The sequence below is a fragment of the Nestor notabilis genome, unplaced genomic scaffold (genome assembly GCF_000696875.1).
Source record: "Nestor notabilis isolate BGI_N333 unplaced genomic scaffold, ASM69687v1 scaffold11438, whole genome shotgun sequence".
In the NCBI taxonomy this organism is placed as follows: Eukaryota; Metazoa; Chordata; class Aves; order Psittaciformes; family Psittacidae; genus Nestor; species Nestor notabilis.
This window is the reverse complement of record NW_009940594.1, coordinates 1-22,720: the sequence shown is the minus strand read 5'-3', so window position 1 is coordinate 22,720 and position 22,720 is coordinate 1. Positions and strand designations below refer to the sequence as shown.

Here is a 22,720-nt window from a genome sequence, read left to right as displayed (position 1 = left end):
GCTTCCGCCTCTCCCAGGGCAGCGGGAGGCTCCGGCACTGTGTGCCGGCCCCGAGCGGGGGTGACCCCGGCAGGCCGGGCTGAGTCCTTGTTGCATAGACGCGGTGCTCGGTGGAGGTCTGCCAAGACCAGCTGTATGTATGTTCTTCCACTAACTGCTTTACTTTCACTATATTCAAGGCAGCGTCCCTTCTCTAGCTGCTGGTCTTCTCTTCGGTGGCTTAGCAGGACTAGGCGCTTACCAGCAGTCCAAAGATCCAAAGAATGTGTGGCTTTCCCTTGGTAAGTGTGCATGGCTGGTAGCAGTGGGGATAGTAACCTGCTTCCTACCACGTTTCAGCTGATACGTGCCCTTATATTTGTACAAATCTTTTAAGTGGTGGCAGGGCCTTCTACCCACAGCCAGGAGGTATTTGTATGAGAGTGTGGTACCTGGTTCTAAAACCTAGGTTGTTCTTGAAGCCAGGGTTGGTGAAAAGTACCTATCTCCTCTGCCAGATCAGATGCTCTTTAAACTAATGTAGGCACAGGAAACACGTCGAAAATAGTTGTGAAACAGCATGTTTAGCCTGTTGTCATGGAGTAAGTGTTTTTTCAATAGTGACAGCACTGTGACAAACAGTATGTGGCTTCATGTGGCTGGTTTGCACAAGCATCTCAGAAGAGCAGAGCATGTTTTAAGGCATCATATACTGTGGAAGAATAGTCTGGAGTATGTAAAAGAAAGGAGGCAAGGATCTATTCTGCCAGAAGTGGTGGGTTGGCTTGCAGTTAACCCTTCAGGTGAAGGATAAATGACAGCGGAAAGTATTATGAAGCACTGGAAGAGGTCAGGTGGACCCTGGGGACTTCCATCACTGCAGGACTTTAATAACTGCTTAAACCAGTATCTGTCAGGGATTGATCTTGCCTTTGGGCACTGGGTTAGCCTAGGGGACCTCTTGAGGTTCCTTCTAGTTCTGTAACTATGTCATAGTATTACTAGTGTTATGATACTGTAGCATCAGAGTGATTGAAGACTATTTAAAACCAGTAGGACTGGATCATATAATGTGCTGAGAGGCTTTATGAAGCAGCCCCTGGTAGATACAGCAGAGGCCCAAACTGTCTTGTCAGAATGGAGTGAAATGTCAGACAGCTTAGTGTGAGTTAGAGTTTCCATTTGTGAACTGTCTCTCCCACTCTGGCGTGCTGTGGGAATGGCTGTGCATCTCCTGCATGAGTTAGTCAGCAGTGTCACGGCAGAAAGATGAGCAGCTTCTGTATATCCTGATGTGGTGCTTTCAAGTGGACCTCTTGAAAGCCATGTTGTGTTCCATTCTGGCACAACTCTTTATTCATCCATTCCTCCTTAGCCCTGCTGTGATGTGCAGCTGTGGCTTCCACTGAGCTTTAGGTAGAAATACAGAAAAAGAACAGTGACAGGATGTTTTTAGAATACCTTTTGCCTTGTCTGATGCAAACAAACCTGAAGCTTTGGAGAAAGGTATGCGACACCTCCACCTGCCTCTTTTCTTCAAAGAAACAAGGATCCTGTAACTTTTCTGTGGATATTGATGGGGTTTTTTTCCCAGACTTAGAGATTAAATAATTTGGAGTAATGTTTAAGATGCTAGTTGCTCTTTCAGTTTGATCCCTTAGATGGCTTTTTGTTTGCTAATTCTTATTTTTAAGTGGGGCTGTTTTATTTCTAGTTGTAGCATTTAGTCTTCCAGATTAGAATATCACAGAGAAAAGGGAACTGTAATAGTATTTGCCTCCCATATAGTGAACTTTGTCAGTGTCACAGTTTTCTGGCAGTTCTGGGCCTGTCTGTATTCAAGGAAATAATCATTTTTCTGCAAATAAGGAGAAAGTGGGGGAGTGTTAGTGATCTGCCCAGAGGGTAGACAGTAGCCTCAACCCTGATGAAATCTACAAGCCTCTGCTGAGCACGGGAGCGTGCTTACTGAGGCTGCTGAGAAGCTTGCAACAGCTCTGCTGTTTAACACAAATAAGTAAAATGTTTGCATACACTTCCCTAGGGAGAGGAGGGAGGGAGGGGGTCATTCCTGCCTGTGGACATAGGCCTGTTGGGCTGGTGCTGCTGAGTGTCCAAGCGCTGCAGCACTGCGCTGGTATTTCTGTTCTGACTGGGCTTCTTTCCAACAGTGGCATCTGGGACCTTGTCTGCTGTTATGGGAATGAGATTTTACAACTCCAGAAAACCAATGCCTGGGATAGTTGCTGGTGCCAGGTAGTCACCTCTCTTTTGTCCTTGCCTGTATTTTTGAATAAGCATTTTATTTAACTTATTTGTGGATTATATTGTTTTAAAAATGCTGTGTGGTGAAAAATGAAATCTTCTGGTGGAGTTCTGCTAGATGAAATCACGTCAGTGTTTTCTTCTTTGTTGTTCTTTTCCTCCACCGCCTTTACTTTTTCTGTAACAACTATTCTGTTCAACAGTTTACTGATGGTTGGACGGCTTGGACTGCAGCTCATGGAAAAGCCTCTTAAGCCATAAGTCTGCATCAAGTCACTTGAAGATGCGTGATTGAGAAGCCTGAAAATGCAACTGCCTAAATGTGCTACACAAAAGCGGGAAAGGCACTGCTACCTGTGCACTGTATTTTTTATATCCTAACATGAGTTGTGTTTTTTAAAGGAGAGCCCTTGTTATAACGTTTTCCAAAATAGTATTTGTCTTAACATTTTCTGCACTTTGAAGCAAGAATATATGATTATAGCAGTAGTTTAGCCTCTGGTCCTGCAGCTTGCTGTAGACAAAGACCTCTTGGCACTTGCACGTAGACAGGTGCAGGATTGAAGCTTAAATGTACTTATCTGGACTCATCATTCTAAAATCATCTATAGCCCAAAACCAAGGGGTAAGGAGGTGCCAGTTTGTAGCTAGTAACTACCATAATAAATGTGCTTATGATGTTACTTCTCCCTTTCTGTGCCAGTTCATCCAGTCATGATGTTTGTCAGTCAGGGGCTTTGTTCTTCCAGCACTGTGTGTTAGAACCATGTCCCACAAACCACAATCATGGAGCAGGCTGTCAATGCAATGAATGCAAACCTGTTACTTGCAATTACTTGTAAGCAAAAGTGCCCAGCTGAACGTAATTTGTTTCACTTTTACAATTACTATTCATAAATCAAAAAATATGCTTTATTAGATAATGCTGAACTGTAAGCACAGCTCTTGTATTTAATGAGCATTAAAATGTTATTCTCAATAAACCAACAAATTATTACTACAAACTTCGGCATTCCATACAATTATTATTATTTTTTTCTTTAATTGTTTATCATCTGGATTCATACACTTTGGTGCCTTTTCTGCAGGGTGCCTGGATGTATTTGCAAACATGAATTATGTAAATAATCTTTACTCCCTTCCCTGAATCTAGTGACTTGTAAATATAAAAATCCCATGAACTAGGGGGGAGACGTAGAGAACAAAAGACATTCGGAGAAGTGTTCTATTAAAGTTGGTTTGGTTTTTGTTTTTTGTTTTGGTTCGTTTCGGGGTTTTTTTCCTCTTTCTGAGAGGAATCCTCTAGTTTAGATTTCAAAAGTGCCTTATGAAAGTTTAAAGACTGAAGCTGATCAGCCTTTGCCCTCAGTCAATTCCCCTAATGCCTGAAATCATTCTAAATATAAACCTGCCACACAGAAATAATCCTGGATGCTGCACATGGATGGTAACGTATCCCTTTTCTGGTCTCATTTAACTTGCATCCCTTTCTGCACAGGTTCTGAGCTTCACTTTCTTCAGCCATTCTTCATTGGTGCTGGTACTGGGAGAAATGGAAGCAGAGGGGTTGATGCATTAGGTTGGTGAGCCTCTGGAGTTGCTCAGAGTTCTATAGATATCAGACCAGTACCTTAGCAGGAGGGTAACATCTTGTGGGTTTCCTTCTTTCCTTTCTTGATGCAGCAGAACAGGCTGGGCAGTGAACTGGTACTGCTGGAGCAGGAGGTGCAGAGTTAGTCCTGTGGTGGTAGCCAGGCTCTGCCAGCCTGTGGTTTGCCAGGCAAGTGGCAGTGGCGAGGCAGGGCTGAGGTCAAGCCAGGATGCCAAGTCGGGCAGGTTGCGTTCCACATTCAAAGGGACATGCTGAGACCCTTGCTCTTGCACAGCTCTGGTGAGGGTCTCAGGCCACTCAACTTGGGTCAGAGCTGGCGTGAGCACAGGCAGTGAGATTTCTTGAGGGGAGACGGGACTTGCACACCTTCCTAGAGCCATTATGCATCATCGTGCAGAGTTCAGCTTCAGGTGCTTACTTTTTGCAGGACAGCAGATGATTTTGCTTATAAATCATCCTTTTAAGTGCCTAATCCCAGGCCATGAACCCAGCCTTGGTGGGCAGATGTCCGAGTATCTTTTCTCTAGCTCAGAAAGCTTCGTAAGCCAGACGTTAACATTTAAGCCACTTCTCTTTAAATTACTGTATGAGTTATTTGCCTCTTTGTATTGCTTTCGAAGCAGTTCTCTTCCATAGGAGATGCAAACAGAAATACATCTTCTGCAATAAAATGAGAACAGCCACAATTTGGCAGTTTTCTAATTGTATAATGCTGGTCTCATATCAGGTAACTTCACGTTTGGGCTGCAATTCTCCTTCAATGGAATAAAGACAACAGAAAGCAGGGAATTGGACTGATAAGCTTTTAAACGCTTAGGCCATACTCTTAAGCCTTGATGCTGTTTCATGAATTTTGGAAAGCAGTAGCTTGAATTCAGAACAGCTGCTAGAACTCGTTACTGCTTTCCATGTTCAGGAGAAACTGTAGTAAACTGGGGAAGAAAGAAAAGCTTTAGCCTTACCTATTTTTTACCCCCTTGGAACTTTATCAGGATATACATTAAACGTCTTAAGCATTAGATGGTATTTCTGCACTAACAGTTCAACATATATCAATGAATCAGCATTAAAATGACTATACAAAGCATATCTACTCTTACTACTGATTTTTCTTTCTGTTTGTGAGAAGAGTTTCTGAACACTTGTCATGCTTTCATTACAGACAAGTAAAGGCTGTTACAGTTATGTCAAAGCTGTTCCATATGGTAAGGACAGCATGTTTCTTCTACCCATGTTTAGTACCATAAATAGTAGCCGTTTATTTTTCTGCTCTACCTGACTTACAGACATGTGAGCTGTGGACACCTTATTAGTCAATTCCTTGACCTGACTGTGATTTTAACCAAATTACAGCATCTTGTACTAGAGATGAGTGATTCATTTCTCTTGGGCTGTTTTTTGTTTGTTTGGGTTTTTTTTTTTTGGTGGGGTGTTTTTTTTTTAATTACAAAACCAGTGCATTTATGCCTGTTGCAAGTCTGAGGCTGTCCTTCTCTGCCACAGCCAGTTACAGGTATACTTTATAGATAACTTAAGATGCATTTAAATAGCACAGGAGCATCTGTTAGTACTAAGGGAATGACAAATAGTTAAACCTAAACCAATAGAAATTGAATTAAACTGACTAGTGCATTACTAAGCAGATATCCTTATCTAGCTCTTCCAGTACTGAAAGTGGCATTTTCTTTAGGTGCGATTTTCATAACAAAATATTTTACTTTTTAATACAACTCGTTTAAATTAAATTGATTTCCAGGAAGTTAGTGTAACCCATATATTATAGCACATTAGGTCAACAACAGGAATTTAAATTTTTATATGCAGTTATAAAAGCCATACAAATACACTTTTTACAATGCTTAATGCAATCATTAACAGCTTTACGTCTTTAAAGAACATAGTAATTTTGTACTTTAAAATGGCAGGTTTAATATAACTACTAGGCCAAAAGCATGTACTCTAAATGCAGTTGTTAACAGAAGTAGCCTAGCCCTACGCCCTAAAAACAATTTATTGTACATTGCAAGGTCCTTTGCAGGATATTATTATAAAACTTAGCATGGAAGCCAGAGAAAGTACTGAATAAGCATATAAACAGTGAGGTATTGCATTATTAACGTTTTTGTGTGCTTTCAGGTACCTAAGTTAGCCTCTAAGAGCTAAACCAGAAATTAGCATTTTTGAAGAACAGCCCAATATCCTCCCTCATGTAGCTTATTCAACTTGTTTTGTTTAGTTTGATTACCCAGTAAAGACATGTAGGAACAGGAGCTTACTGAGAATTCATGCCTTTTTGGCTAAGTCACTTTTAAAATAACTGACAGACTGCAGTGGTTCAGGCTCCTTAAAATGTCACTGTGACACCCTCTTGACAGGACAGATATCACTCTCCACAGATCTTTGACCAAAAGTGGTAATAAGTTAATTGTAATAGTAGAATCTAATTTTCAGGCTTCACTACTGCTTGGCGAGGTCAGTCTAGCATCCAGTACTTGTTTAGCTATTTTGCAGTATTGCTATATCATTCCATAGCCATGTAAGGGCTAAGTTTTTAGACCTTCTTTGTGTAGTATTTACTAGTGGACTGTGTATGTCCTACAACCAGGAGTTAAGTTCTTATCGTTATTATGAGTATTTGCACATTACAGATCCTAAGTAACTCTCAAGAACAGGTGAGCTTTGAAGTCCTCGTAGGAGAGCATGGTGTTCTTCACAAAGCCCTATCTGTGCTTTCACTCTGATCTTTTTGGTAAGGAACCAGCTGAATACCTGAAAGCATGGTGCTGCTCTGCTTTAGCCCTGCTTCTAGCTGCTCATGTACTTCAGACACATGCCAATAGTGGATGTTGCATTGGGCGAACAACCGTAACAGTTGTTTTAAGAGTATGACGAGATCCATCTATAGAAAAGTGTTGAGTGAAATCTGCTTCTCTGTAGTTTTGGCAATATGTGTCATACAATACCTCAATAAATCCTACTTTACAGACACTATTTACATGGTATTATATGTATTATACAGGTAATAGAACGCACGGTCTTTTTTACTTCTTTACTATTGCATAGTCTTTGGACAAGTTAGAGCAAATAGGCATTTCAGGTTTCCAGTGCAGAACTGAACACAGCTGATATAACCTCTATACAGGATGTATATATACTTTCTATCTGTTTCCTCCATATTTGGCCATCCAGTCTGTTCTTCCATGTACTGGCTGAATTGGTGGGCGAGTTAAGATACTCAAGTTTTTGGCTGCTGAATTGAAAGTAGGACCTGGTAACTGAGCACGAGCAGCTTTGGTTTTCCATGAATAATCTGAAAGGAACAAGAACTCAGAATTAATTATGACTAAGAGGTATTTTACTCTTTAGCAAATAAAAGAGCTTGAAGACAATTTGTACTCAAGGATGCTAATGCAGCAGGATGCTTTGTTCTCTGACATGCTGTCTATGCTTGTTTATAGATGATGTTAATGTTTTCTATAGTTTGTGTATCTTACTAGTAATTCTCATCTACTGGATACTTGTTTTGCAGCAATCCCTTGAGAAAACATTGAGACTGAAATTCAGTGGAAAACCTGATGTGTATGTCTACAAGTCTGTATCTCCTATTACAAAACCGCTACAGAATGGAAGTGTTCTTTCCTCTATCTCAAATATTTAAGAAAGCATGTAATTATAACTTCGATAAAATTATTAAGACCCAAGCAGCCTAGACTGAGGTACAGCTGCTGGAGATCCTCTTGTTCCTTTTGAGATTTTATGCCGTTTATTCCCCTCCTGCTTAGCTGAGAACTCCTGGTGTACCTCGTGGTGAGTGCTCTTCATCTCCATTTCCTGTTTCTCTGTTGATTTTGTAGGATCTGTCCAAGTCTATAGTTTGTTGGGGTTTTTTAATCCTTTAATATTCTCTTAATATTGGCATCCACCTACTCTCAGGCACTGAGATGTGCACTGCTGTGTTCCCAGCCTTCCTACTCAGATTTCCTGTTTCTGCATTTCAGATAGATAACAGTACCCCAAGCTTCATGTGATTAAAGTACCTGTCTGGCTGCAGGGGTGGACAGCTCATAGGTTTCCTCGTGTTCATCACCAATTCTGCCATTTTTCCAATCCTTTAAAGTCAGTCATTTGGGACCTCTCTTATCCAGACTCTTACTATACCTTACTATTGTTTCCTTAGTATTCCCAAAGTATATCCTGCCCTTTCCATTTCTACTTTCATATTTTAGTCTTCTATTAGATATTACTATTTTTATTTTTAAATTTAACATATTATAGATTCCCCCACCCCTCACCCCGCCTATGTATCGTTCTGTTTCTTATGGAAAACCACCTATTTTTTTGTGTTATTTTTCAACAGTGGCTTGAACTCATTAAGGAACCAGGTGAGGATCAAGATATATAAAAAGGAGGAATCTCAGGGAACTGAAATTGGGGGTCAGGTCTCTACCTCTTTGAAAATGAATACTGTTCCTTTTTATTGTAGGCTGGCATTCCCTATCTTTCATCAACAAGTATGATTCCAGCCTACCCTCTCTTGGCAATAAAGGTCATTTTTCTTGGGTCTTAGCATTTTCTTCAGAGAAACTGATCTTTTATGCTACATTAAATTATTTAAATTGTGGCATTAAAAACTTAATAAATGACACAAACAGAATAAAAACAATTGAGAGCATAACTTATTTCAGTTTGCATAATACAAAGCAAAGGGTCACCAAAAATGTTAATGCTCAAATATTGACAGATACAAGATAAAACCTGCCATTTGCTTCATCCTTATCTCTCTTCCCATGCAAGTATGCAGAGTTTAAGCTAAATATGAGGGGGCTAAGCAATAGGATTCTTGTTCTTCTCCAGGACATGGAAGAGTCCCTTAATTGACCTCCATCTGCCAGCCTTTCTGACTTTTACTACACATTTTCAATTTCTAATTACAGATTAACAGTGAATTTATTTCCCTTTGGATCACCATATGTAATTCCTTTTCGTTCTCACAATTCACAGCAGTCTAGAGATAGTTGCAGATTTTGTCCTCCTGTGAACTTACTGATCCACACACTGTGACAAATCAAAACTCTCGCTGTTGTGTTTCAGCTGTGAGTTGATAAGATAATGAAATGCAGCTCCAGCCTTCCCTGGTGGGCTTCTGATCGACTCAGAATATGCATACATCTAAGCATATTTGATATACGTATGCCATCTCCTTCCTTCCTTCCTTCCCTCCCTCTCTCCTTTCCAGAGGTTACTTGCAAGCACTTAAGGGGAACAGGTAACTAGTAAGAGCACATCAGCAAAAAGACAACATTAGGCAGGACCATATCTGATTGGTCTGCCACAGGCCCTTTAGTTGAACAGTTCTGATTAGTTTAGGTCCTTGCTATTTCCTCTGAAGTTAACTAGCAAAGCGTGCTGCTGGGTTTGGACAACAGTTCTAAATCTTCATTCACAAACCAGTTTCTCCTGCATCCTGAGCACTTCTGTCCATCTCTGAACTGGAAACATGCCAGCAAGGAAGGTGCTCAGAATGTCATCCATATCATAGAGGATCCAAGGTAACAGTTACATTCATAATGGATTTCACATTGTTTTTAACTGATGAAACAGTCTTTTAATGTACATTAACATACAGTTCCATCATTACTGTATCATAACTATTAAGAACTCATCATTTGCATTCTCGTTTGGCTTTTCCCTTGTATAATGTACCTCATGGGTACAAGAGAAGTGTCATCTCGGGATCCATAGGCTTACACAGCCAACACAGTGAGATGAAGACAGTGAAAAACTGCCTATGTGACCACTGCAGAAACCACAGGCCAAGTTGGCAAAGCCAGTAAGTGAGAAAATAATGTGAATTTAATGCTTATATCATAACTGTAATGTTATTTGTGAATTTCCTAAGTCAGTTGATGAAGGTCTTTCTTTGACTTTTTTGAAACTGTTGAGGCCACTGTAAGCATGGATCAGCATCGTTCAATTGCACTTTTATTCTTTCCTTTACCTAACAATAGTAACAATTTCTTTAGCTATCAGGACTGCCTCTAGACATCTACATTCAATTTTCTTAAGAACAATTTATGCCCAAGAATTTTATTTACAAAACTTGAGGAAAACCTTGCTAAGGGTAATAAATCTAAATTTATAGGAATATATTTAGGGAGCCTGGGAAATGAACATTTCTCTTTGTCTCAGGCATGTGGTAGAAGGATGTTTCTTACCTGATACAGGTGCACCAAGAGGAGCTAGCTGTATCCGTTGTCCTGCTGATCCAACTTCTTTTTTATGAAAGGAAGAGTTACATACTCCTGATGGGTTGTAAGCAGCACCACTTACAAAGCCAGGATTTCCTGTTGACATTACAGAGGTTTAGTATTTTCAGTTGTGTTCAGAAAACCTTGCCTACTTTTTAAAGTCACTTCAAAATATAACTGCAGAACCACGAGATTTCCAAGTATGAATGTTATTTAAAAACTCCCTAGTACTTGTCTGTTGAAGAAAAAGTGTATGTTAACTCTTTGCTTTGTGTATTAGTTAGACCTTTTACAGCACTTAACAGACTTGCTACGCTGCAGATCCAGTACATCTGATCTGCAGTTCAGGAGGAATAAAGACAACAGAGCACAATGAACATTTCATTAGTATTTTCATTAAACTTAAACCATGTAGAAAGGTTTCCACTGAGTTTTAGAGAAAGGTAGGATCTTACCTTTTGCTTATAGTTACTTGCTTTACTGGAAGCTGCTTTAAACACTTCAGTATTTGAAAGCTAGCGCTCAACAGCACTCTTGTGCTCAACATGTTCTAAAGGCCTAAATCTATCTAAAATAATGGAACCAAAATTCTCTTGTAGGAAGAGGTGCACTACTTGGAAGTGCCTTTGCCAGTTCCACAGCTGAAAACCTGCTATAAAATTTAGACCCAATTACCATCCTCCTTTAACCCCGATTTTAATTGCCGAGTTTTGGTCTAGCTCTTTCTTTAAAGCAGTGCTACCTTGGGATGGTTGACATAACCATCCTTATTTGGAAGCTGAGAAACATTGTGCATTTACACACAAAATCAGTACTGAAGTTGTTGTCCAGTGGCAGAGGTATCTGTTACAATATTTAGACTCCCTCCTCCAAGAAAATTTCTTATCTTCATCACCTGGGACAGTGTTAATACTGTGCTGGCAAAATGTCCAGAGAGAAATGCTTTTCTCTAGTGGTGTGGTTCTGTACTGAGTAGCGTTAAATCTGTGAAGTACAAGGCCATACACCATAGATTTAATTTGACCTTTATCAAGTGTGAGCATTTTTATCATACTAGTATTCAGCATGGTTTCAGTGGTAATTGCAGTAAAACTGTATCTGATTTAACAGTTTTTCTGTCTCCTCAATGTCTGTCCTCAGTGCAATCCCAAAATATTTCTTTTCACACAAACACTCTCAGTCTTCTGTGATAATTTCAGAGCTTAGAGCAGTGGATCTATAAACTGCAAAACTGGTCAACTACAAACCCAAAAAGGTATCCCTCAGCTAATTACAGCTGTGTTGTGTCATTGCATATCTCCCTGTTCAAGAGCACTAACAAAACCCATTAAGTTAACTCAGTTTCATCAGCCTCTCCAAACCGTCACTTTTATCAGTTCCACAAATAGTTGGGTGTCCATGTGGGCTCCCTGTCTGTGTTCAGTTGATGCCAGTCTCCAGCATAATAAAGAATGACACAAAAGCCTTGGTGAAAAATACAACTTTAATAAAAGTATTCTAAAAAAATTAACTTTCTTGTAGTCTTTAAGTTGTTCTTTCTTTTCGTGAATTTGCCTGAAAAACAAAACATCACAGCTTTAGTGGTTTGTTCACCTGCCTGTGCACGTACACACACATAAGAGAATGTTATTCCCTCAGTTCCTAATTATTTCACTGGGAGTGGTTCACAGCTCTGACAGCTCAGTAGCATTCCTTAAAATTCTGAGGTCTGAAAATAAGAATATGACAGGCCTTAATTTATATAACCTCAGAAAGACTACTTCTGTCTGCTTCTTATCTACCGCTCAGCAAAGCTGCCTATCCTGTCAAAAATTGCTCAACCATTATTTGGTTCTCCTTACCTTTCAATGTCCAGTGTCCTTTATGAACCCTTCCGCAGGAAATGGAAATGTGCAGCCAGGAGAAGCAGTCTGGGTGAATCAGAAAGGTCTGCAGGGGTGATCTTCTGTTCACGAGAACATGGGAAGAAAAAAAAAAAAAGCACATTACAAAATAACAGAATAACTACAGATAAATCGAAAAAATCTTATTGAAAAACACAGTTCTTACCTCTGAACAGTCCTGTACAAAAGAAACGGATTCTTGCTAGAGAAGTGTTCATCCATCAGGCATCCAGGAGGTTAGGCAGCAGGTGTACAGACAAACACTCATGGCCAAGATAGCAAATGCGTGGCCCAGGCTGTATGCCCTACCTCAAACAACACATACTTGATTCTTCATAATGAAGAATTGGTGAATAATTCATCAAGAATTAAAGAACTCATGAAGAATTTATGATAATTCATAATGATAAAGTTATTGAATCATTTGAGCTGGGTAGAGAGTGTAAAAAACCATGTGAATAGCTGCAATGAAACCCATCCCACAGGCAATACACACCAGAAGGGCCAGAACCTTGGGGAAATGTGAAACATTCCAGCAGCCTTACAATGCTTGCAGCAGTGCGTTCAGACAATAAACAATATTAAACAACAGGCTCCGCAGAAACCTGAGTTTCCACCCTCCTACGCTGATGTAACTCCACCAAAATCTGTCAAATACTCTGTCAAATCAATGTAACAGAATCAGAATGCTGTCAATGGTGCAAGTTCCAGGTGATGTTATGAACAAGCAGTCTTTCAAGACAGATGCATATGCTGCTCCTTTAGGATCACTTCTTCACCCTTATCCATCAACAGTGCAGTGATATGCTGTGGATTATAATCAGGGTAATAGAATATTCTCTGTCTTTTAAAGCACAGTCAGTGCCACGAATCCAGAAATCACAATGAAGAGAGCAAGGTTTGACAAAACAGATTACAACTGAAAATAAAGTATATGATCGTCAGGAATCTGCATTATATATGCAATTTTTACAAGGAAAGGTAAAATATAAATAAGAAATGTGCAAAAGAACCAGGCTATTATTGCTATAATTACCTTTCAGATCCTCTAATTTTTCATTCAAACTTTCTTTGCATGATAGCTTTTCAATAGGTATAATTAAGTTCTCATCTGTAGACAGGGAAAATGAAGAGAAAGATGGAAAGACAGAACTTTAGAAAAAGTGTATGAAGAGCCTGGTTAGGTGATATAAAAGAAATGAGGGAAAATAAAGCAAGAAAGAATAAATATCTGACATCTTTGTAACTATGTCTCATTCCTATCTTTCTTTTCAAGCAGGAAATGTTACTTTAACAAGTTATTTAACAAGATCCTTTTGTAATAATAAAATAAAAATGTTTTTTACCAACAATGCAATCACACTGCAGTCACACAGATACGTAAATAACAAGTTTAACCACTCAGGTGTATCGCCACAGTGGCTGATCATAACCTCACAATTCTTTATAAAAATTTTGTAACTATTTGTTTTTATCTTATTTCACCTTAGGGCAATGTTGTGGATGAGATAAAAAAAAAAGGACTTAAATAAACTAAACATAATTATTTAAACAGTAACCAGCACAGTGTCAGCTTTCAGTTCTGTCAATATGAAAGAAGAAAACAAATGTAATTTACATGTGCTGTATTTCCGTGATTGGTGCTCCAGCTATCCTGCTTTCATGTGTGTCTTAAATACTGTTGCATCCCCAGCACATGAAACATCACATGCAAATTAAGATACCAATGGAAATAATACCAAGTATTTTCAAACATACTAAATAATCAGTTTTAGGGGTTTTTTTTTCTTCAAACTTTTGATACATATACAAAGTAAACCAATAAGACAAAAGCAGGAATTCTACCATTAGCATGCACCTTAATTCTATTTTCAGTACAATTCGGTAGGTAGATGTCTAGCTTATTGATGCATACTTTTGGAAACAGCTCTTGGACCTTTTTATGCCTTATTCCTTTGTATGACTATTTTATGAATATATTAATTCATTCATTTTGAGGCACCCAGATACTATATTTTGGAAAACAAAAAGGTAGATATGATGATTACTTACAAAAAAAAAAAGTCTCTTCTATTGCATCAAAATTCTGATAGGTACTGTTATTTTTCCACTTCCTAAAATCTTTCACATAATTTCAGATGAACAACTTACAGCTCACCTGACTTTCAAAGGGAAAATCAGGTTTGCTGACACTGCAGAATGGCTACTAAACTTCTATTAAAAAGGGGTGCAGCATCTGTATGTAAACAAACCTGAAGATCTTTCTGTACAAGCATGTAAGGCTAGGTGATTTATTGGCATTAAAGTATTTGGGAGTGACTCATGCTAGCTGGACAATGCTGCAAAGTTGTTAATAAGGTAACCTCCCATAACACGGAGATGTGAGTGTGTACTTAAAGTACCGGCCTTACTGGTCAGAAGATAAACTTTAGTTTTGAGTCTGATGCTTTCCTCAGTTAAATCCTAGATAACCCTTTTAACTAGTCGTATTCTATAAAATGCTGGTAATAGTATTCTTCACAAAATTCTTCACCAAAAAGCACCTTATTGCAAGTTCCTTGCTGAAAATAAGGGGACTTCTCATGCAGCATAGTATTTAGGTCAAGGCTAGTACATTGTTAAAAGACATGTTTAGAATATTAGGCAGTACTTTCATTACATAAGCACACCACTCACCATCTTGTTTTCATATGTGAGATTGCTGTTTGATAGTGTTCCATAAGCACACTGACCAGGCAGTAATGAGGTCAAACTATTTACTTAAATTAACACAGTAAAATAATGGTCTGCAAGGATTATGGACAAAATTTATCATGACACAACTTTATAACAGGGGCTGGTCTATATTTCCTTTATGCTCTGAAAGCAAAATACTTAGTTTACATTTAAAGAAGTTATTATTTTAAGAGTCTGTTGTTAAAACAAGACAAAAAAGTATCAGCCTAGAAGCTAAGCCTGACAACAGATGTTAAACCAGATGGTCTTAATTAATTAAAGTATTATGAGATAAAATGCAACCACTTTTAATTACACTTTTACCTGTAGTATTTCTGTTGAAAGTCATTCCTCCTCCAGCATGTGCTGGTGGTTTAGAGTACAACTGGTTGTTCCAGGTTCCGTGTAATCCTTCTTTACTGACTGCTGCTAAGGAGACACTCTTAGGGTTTACACCTTAGGGGGGAAATAAAAAAGTAGAAAATGTTATAAATATCAATTCTGAAACATAATTCAACCAATGAAAAATGGACATTTCTACAACAGTAAAACAACACTGAATTATTTGCGGTATAATGTAAACACCATCAATTTAAACAACAATGTCCATTGATTAGGCTAAATTTTTCCAGCCAAATCATGAAAACTAGACACACTGTTAAGAACACTATTAAGAACAATTCCCTTCAGGCTTTCAAGATGATTTTTAAAAGTCTTTTTAGCACAGTTACTTAATTTCTATAAAACCGTAGTCTCATTATTGATATTTTTGACTCTCAAACAATTAATACAAATTAAAAATATCTATCAAAAACTAGGGTTCTCAAGGCTGAAAATAAGCTATTTCTTCAAGGAATAAGCTAGAGTAGAGCAAAGAGGTTCTTGTTACTTCAGCATGTTATGAGCATTATAAGAGTTAATAGGATTACACAGCATGAAAGCAGCTCCCAGATCTAGTGGTAACAGAACTAAAGTAATATGGATAAATAACAAATATGATCCTCGGAGCTATTATTCTCTTAAGCGCTGAAATTATTTTTTACATCTATGCTTTTCTCACTGAAAGCTCTACTAAAACCAGAGAGACATTTGAAGGATGCCTAAAAAAAAGATAAATACAGAGAAACTTTCCATTTGTGTTACCTTTAGATAGGGAAGCTCCTCCCCCTTTTCCCCTCATTTTTTTTGTTTTGACTTAAACTGATTAATCTCAGGGCATCCTATTTAATACTCAAGAAGTGATTTCCTATTCAGAGGTCATCACTGTCCTAATGAATTCCTGAGAAATTAGTAATACATTGTAACAAAACAACTTGCCTGACTCCTCTGTGAGCCACCTAAATTCTCATGTGTGGATTACAGTAGATGTCATGGTACGCTTACTGTAATTATGCAAACCATCAATAAAGAAAATATACTAAATGGAACACCAAAGAAATAATTTGATTATAGAATACATTCAGAATATTAACTGAAGGAAACATTCAATTTTCTTTTTCTTCCTTCCCATTCTTATTCCTAGCAATTTCATCATTTCATGTTATTTCCTGATAAAGTCACCCAGATTTAGACTAAGCTATCTATTAATTTTTAAGGAAGATGACTACCTTGGGAAGGGAAACGAGTATGTGAATTTCTGCCAATGTGAGCAGCTGGTATTTCTAAACACTTCCTACCACAAGGGTAACTGTGCTTACCAGAACTTTAAATTCAAAAAAACCCCAAACCTCCTGACATTTAAAAACTGATAACTATGCTCTCTCTATATATATATATATGTAGTTTCTTTAGTCCTCAGATACATTTATAATATATTAGGATATATTCCTAGGAATCCAAGAGACACTGGATTCATATTACTGAAGCGTTTATACGTTACTAGGCATAATAAGGCCTGTGAGCTCTTATGGTGCAGAAGCAGCATTGAGCTCCCTTCCACGTTTACATAGCCAGGAACTTCTGCAGTAATTATGATGAAAGATATTCTAGGAAAGGCATTTAGACCACAACTTGAAAATTTAGCCTGGTTATGAACAACAAAATTATCCAGTGTGAAATCTAAAGTTTAAATGTAAAGTTTAAATGTATGTAGATTGTTCATAGGTTGTACTTTCCATATGTATTGACTTTTACCCTTACCAGGTAGATATCTTGATTGTCTTAAATAGTACTGTTTTGCTGATGTATTTAACCTTCCAGAATCATTTGCCATCAGAACCTTATTTTCCCCTCCTGGCTGGATACTGAATGAAGCTTTTGGTTCTGGCACACTGAAAAATCAAGATGTTCAAAGAAAAAACAAGATGTGACCAACAACTCCAGCTCAGAATACCACAAGGTGACCCTAGCCTGAAGATTACAGTGGTCTTCTCTTATCCTGCTTTCACCAGTAAAATTTATTTCCACAAAGTAACAGCCAAATCTCATACCTCATGGGAGTTTGACATAGGACTTTAAAGAAAAAAGTGTAACCAACACTATGGAATTAAAGTAAATGTGGATAACTGTGGCAGAGCTGAGCACCACACTTAACTGACAAAGGAAATGAAGTTAGTATATCTGATTTTAGTAAAACACACAGTTTATTAATACCATGACAAACACCTAAACCATGCAGTCCCTGGATACTCCTGGTGCTATATCAACACCACGCCCAAAGCTAGCCTGCTTATCCAGCTCTTTGCCATTCTTGCAGAAGTTTGGTGACTTATATTTTAGCAGATTTGTCTTAATCAATCTATAAATCTACTGGATATTGTTTACTAAAAAATGTGATTTTATACTTACAGGACTTACCTAAAAAGACTTTCCTTGTTTTTCTTTTCTTTTAACAGTGCAATGCTAGGTTTCTTTGAACATGACATTCCAAATTCTGTGTCATCCAAGTCGTCCCAGCTATCCACAGCCTTTACCAAAGTCTGACCCCATCGTCTTCTGCAGCTTTTAGGACCTACTGCACCATTCTGAGGGCCGCTACTTGCTTGTTTCTATTTTAAATAGGAAAAAAGCTTCAATTCAATTCTATAATTTTATATTTTACATCTAGTTCACTTCCTGACTACACTTACAAACTTTGAGGGATTTTTTTTCCATTATGTTGTGCCCATTTTGGTCATAGTCTCAGAATGATTTTAAGCAGAAAACATAACAATAATGCCTGCAGGTATTTTGCTCCTTTAGACTGTCATCCTTCTCAAATCTACCTGAAACACTAAAGTTAATGTTCTACTTGCAGACCCAGTTCAGTGCTCAGCCTCTACTCCTTGTGTCGTGCTGAACTCATGCTCTCAAATAGTGGTATAGATGAACTGCCAAGAAGGAGAGCACACTGGTGCAGAACATTCACAGCAATCAGGGTTTAGGCATGCCAGCTGCTGTGGCCCCAAAGTAAACACAGCAAAGAAAGTTACCAGGCCTTTCCTTAACACCATTTTCCAAATAAATTACTAGATTTTAAAACTGTCCTTTCAGTTGACTGTAGTTTGCTTTCCTGTATTTTCTGAATACCTATTACTCTTAACATACTTCACATTTTAGTTCAGCAAGTGGAAAGCAAAATGAAGACTACAAAGTTTAATATTCATCTTGCTAAAAATCTTCCTTGATAAATTCTTACAAGCTTAGGAATTGGATGAAATCTCAGGTGTTTTACTGCTTGAGGCAAGCAAAGTTCTCCCTTTCCACTTCTCTGTTGTACACTAACAATGTTTTCGTGAACTGTTTCTCAGAAGTCAATAAATGATAGCTGTTGTAACTACATTACTGCATAAGCATAACAGTAAAGGCTATTATAAATGAACATACATTGTTGTTACAAGCAATCTATTCTTATTTGCTGTGAAATTTCAGTAAGTGGCCAGTTGTATCCTTTATGAGTCCCTAACTACCTGTCTATATTTCCTCTAATAAAAAATCTGACCATTTTCAAGGGATTGCCTGGCTGAATACAGTAAGAACCTTTAATAAAACCACCGAAGTTTTTATTGAAGACAACTTACTGGCAATGAGTTTTTATTGATAGTTGGTAAAAATGGTTGTGCCTGTGGCTGCTGCTGTTTTGGTACTTGCTGGTTAGCAGTGTTCTGAGGCAACTGAATTTGCTGGAGAGGCTGGTGGTTAACCTTTGACAGGGGCTGCGGCTGTGTTTTGTCAGGTACATCCAGTGAAGACAGAGGTTCTGGCTTGGATATAGGTTCCAGTTTAGGTAAAATTGGCTTTGGCTCTGTTGGCTGAACTGCTTTAATAGGAGTCTGCTTCTCCAGATACTGTGGAGGAGGTCCTAAAACTTGTCCAACTTGAAAGTAAGGGTACTTCAAAGCCTGGAGAAGATAGAACATATTAATTTTACTTCAAAAAGTTTACTTTAAGCAGGTTCCTGAAGCATTTGAGCAAGCCCTAAGGCAGAGATGCAAGACAGGTGCATAGTGAGAACATGTGTAAAAAGTATGAATTGGTAATTCTGTATTTTAAACTCTTCCCATCATATAATTTAGAAAGACAGGTCCAGTTGTAACATGTTAACAGCAGTCATGTCCTTTCTTCCCCTCCTTTACTTCTAGGTTTTGTGGAATCTGTGTTTCATAGTGCATTTTACATTCCATACCATCCTATATTCATGCAGTAACAAATTTCAATCTTAGCACAGGGAGTCTCCACTACCTTTACGACATGCTTTATTACATGTTTCCACTGCTAAGTATGTTTTGGCAACTTGATGAACAGATTAAAAACAAACAAACAAACCACCAAAACCCCAGAAGTGTGATGACTGCCATTTAATATTAATATATGAGTTTTACAATTAAAGTTGCTCCTTCATTTTCTTATTACCAGCTCTCCTTGGTTTTGTTTTGCTTTGAGATACAGTCACTGTGTTTGCTGTGCTTTCGTGGTGTTTATTAGGAAACTACAGAGTCTGTCTTCAGGCAGATGTGTATTTCATTGTTTTTCTCTGACCTTTTAAGGTCCACTGCTCGACAAACAGCATGGACATATCTTAGAGACACAGCTCCTCCTATGTCAAAACAACGCACTCTGCTACTCCTTCTGGGTAGAAGCCTACTCTTTGTTAGTTCTCAAAGAGATGTTTTGCCTCAGCTGCACTTGAGAATTGCTGCCTTTGTACACATTTCAATGTATATGCATTAAACTCTCCTTTTGGCTGTGGATTACACAACTGCTGCAGCTGCTTCCTTGATAACTCACTTGGGCAAAAGCTGGTTGTTTACTTTCATAAAGCACAATACAGTATTCTGTGTAGAGATAAATAGCACTGGACTACAGTTCGATCTCAGTGATTGTAACAATAGATATGCTTTATAAAGTGGAGAGAAAGGGTTGCTTTACTTGGTACCATCTGCTTAACCACTTCTGAATCACATTACATCGACCTAGGATAACTTGCAATGTGTCCTTTTCTTTTCCCTATTGTATTCTCCTTTTATACCTTCTAAACACATTGCAGTAGGTATGAATACTGGAGAAAATAAATAAATAAATAAATAAATCCAGAATATGTAACCATGTTTGGTACTTGAAATTTGTTCTTTAAAAATTAACTTGGAGAAAACTGGCAACCTTTGTGACCTACTGGTATGTTCTTCACAAAGTTCTTAGCACTTAGTACTGTTTACATCCCATTTCCGAGCAAAAAGAATTCTTAGTTCTTCCATTCTGCATTCCATCTGCAGCTTCACAAAAGTAAAGTTTTATTTACATATCCCCCTTTGTACAGATGGGGAAGGTAAAAACAGGCAGCAGAAGTCACGTATAGTTGCAATTGAGGAAACTTGCAGCTCAGATTTTTCTCTATCCCATACAGAGAATGTTCTAGAATACGCCAATACAGAAGACAACATAGCAGGAATAGCTAAAGAGTTTATGCTGTCTGCTGAGTAAGGTTTAGAACTTCCTCTCTCACTACCAGTCTCATTCTCACCAAAGTGGTCAAAATGAGGAAGCATTTCTCTGGTCATCAGTATTACAACAATGAATCACTTTCTGTATCTACCATTTTTTTAACAATGCAAGAAAATTCAGTCTTATACTTAATCATCCAAATGCTCAGACCTGACTTGCTGTAGGTCTCTTCTTTGGATTCCAGTTCAGCATATCACTCATAAGCTGTATTGCTTCATTGCTTGCATTTGGGATGAGAGTTTTTAGGCTTATAGGGACGCATTGCGGGAAACGGAAATTCATGGCAGAAGCAAGGTGGTATCCTTCCGGCCAGTCACTCTGTTGCAAAGGAAATAAAAATCAGCACCAAAAAAAGAACAAAGACTATATATGTTTGAGTTATTAGATCAAATTTAATTTTATGCAGCGTGAGTCACACTTGCTCTGCACAGCTCCTTCCTATATAGAGGAAAACAGGCCTTCTTATTTTCCAATTATTTCGTATCTACTATTATTACACCAGTGTGCTGTTATCCGTGGATACCAAGAAGGACTATTTATTTCTTCTCTCTAAACCAGCCTTTTTATACATTATATTTCTCCCTTCCTTATTGGATCTGATGACATTCTGTCTGCCAGAGATAGTGATAAAGGAACAATTTAGAACAAAGTAGCAACAGTTGCATGTTGAACTAGTGAAGTGCAGGGACAGGATGAAAACAGATCAAGTGCAAAAATGAAAACTACATTTCAATTAAAAAAAAATTTGGAATTATTGAAAGTGCCACTGCCAACCTTCAACTAATGAAAATGCATTTAATTCATCTTTCCTTTTCAGACTGTCAACAGCTTTTTTGTTAAACTGGCATAGTACAAGTGCACCATCACTGTCAGTACTTGAATGGTACAACTTATTGCTTTATTTATAAATAAAGCAAACCAGTTGCATGTCACTATTTAAAAAAAAAAAAAGTTAAAATATCAAACTCACAGATGTCATTAGCATGGTATTACAGACTTAAAGGAAGGCAAATTGGAATGAAGATAGCTTGTGGGCATAATCCTTGTAATTCCTTATTGCAGGAAAATGGAATAAATTAAAATGTATGTTTGAAAAAAAAACATATTTGTCAAACTATCTGCAAAACCAGACTATTAAAATAACTGGTTATGTTTTTCAGAATGCAGAACAACGTAACAAATTTGTAACAATTCAACAATTTTTAACAAATGCATAATTTGCTGTGCTCGTTCCAATAATATAATATTTAAGTACTCTTCTCATACAGCAATCTCCCTGAAGAGGGGATGCCTTAGCATTGTTGTAAGGAGATAAAATTTCCAAGTCTGCCCAGCAGATGACAGGGGCATAATGGAACTAACTGAAGCTTCCTGATCCCATAGCCTGCACTTCCAGAACTTGTTTATGCTATACATTGCAAATGTTCCAGAAGTGCTTATGTTGCTCTCTCAGATATTCTTAATATCCATCAAAATATTCTTCTTGCTATCCGAGACTTCTGAGCTGCTTAAGAAACTTACCATCTGTGTTTGAAAACTTGAGCCTTAAAATATCGTTCATATTACACACTATTTCTGATACACAATCGTCATAACAAGCACAGTTTTACACATCATAGCAGTTTTCACTTCCCCAGCATATCAACTATAACTCTCCACCTCTGATCTTTTACTCTCTGACCTGTAACGAGTTTGAACCTATTTCTCAGTAACTTCTCTTGGACATTTTTGCACCACTTCAAGATTTGCATGTTCCTAGGTAGCTTAATCTATTTCTGTTCCTCACATCTTTATTGATAACAGATCCTTTACTGGACAAGAATTATGCTATATTTTATATCAGTAGAACACTAATGAAATTGATGTTTTTCTCTCCCACTCACACATTTTCCAGACCTAGAAACATTGTGTTCAGGCAGTTATCTCACCAAGTCCTGTTTGTACCCATGAAGTACTGATATACACTTCCTGTATCTTATGTAATTTAAAAAAAAAAAAAAACAAAACCAAAACCCAAACAAAACTTATATGGTCTTTTTAATGACAGTTTATTCAATATTTTGAAAGATATGACTGGAAGAAGGGTAATATAACCCCCA

General features: G+C 37.9%; 2 protein-coding genes across 2 annotated transcripts; one reads left to right on the top strand and one right to left on the bottom strand.

Moving 5' to 3' along the window:
- Window positions 1-179: 179 nt before the first annotated feature.
- On the top strand, window positions 180-2,505 carry LOC104399354 (transmembrane protein 14C-like; the record flags this gene model as incomplete). Its single annotated transcript, XM_010020435.1, has 3 exons — window positions 180-281; window positions 2,151-2,235; window positions 2,448-2,505. Coding segments are annotated over 3 exons (245 nt in total), but the record flags the coding sequence as incomplete, so codon positions are not given.
- A 4,509-nt stretch (window positions 2,506-7,014) lies between these two features.
- LOC104399874 (serine/threonine-protein kinase MAK-like) lies at window positions 7,015-20,939 on the bottom strand (the record flags this gene model as incomplete). Its single annotated transcript, XM_010020433.1, has 8 exons — window positions 7,015-7,166; window positions 10,072-10,200; window positions 13,024-13,098; window positions 15,027-15,158; window positions 16,842-16,972; window positions 17,499-17,689; window positions 18,701-19,021; window positions 20,772-20,939. Coding segments are annotated over 8 exons (1,299 nt in total), but the record flags the coding sequence as incomplete, so codon positions are not given.
- Between the last annotated feature and the right edge of the window lie 1,781 nt (window positions 20,940-22,720).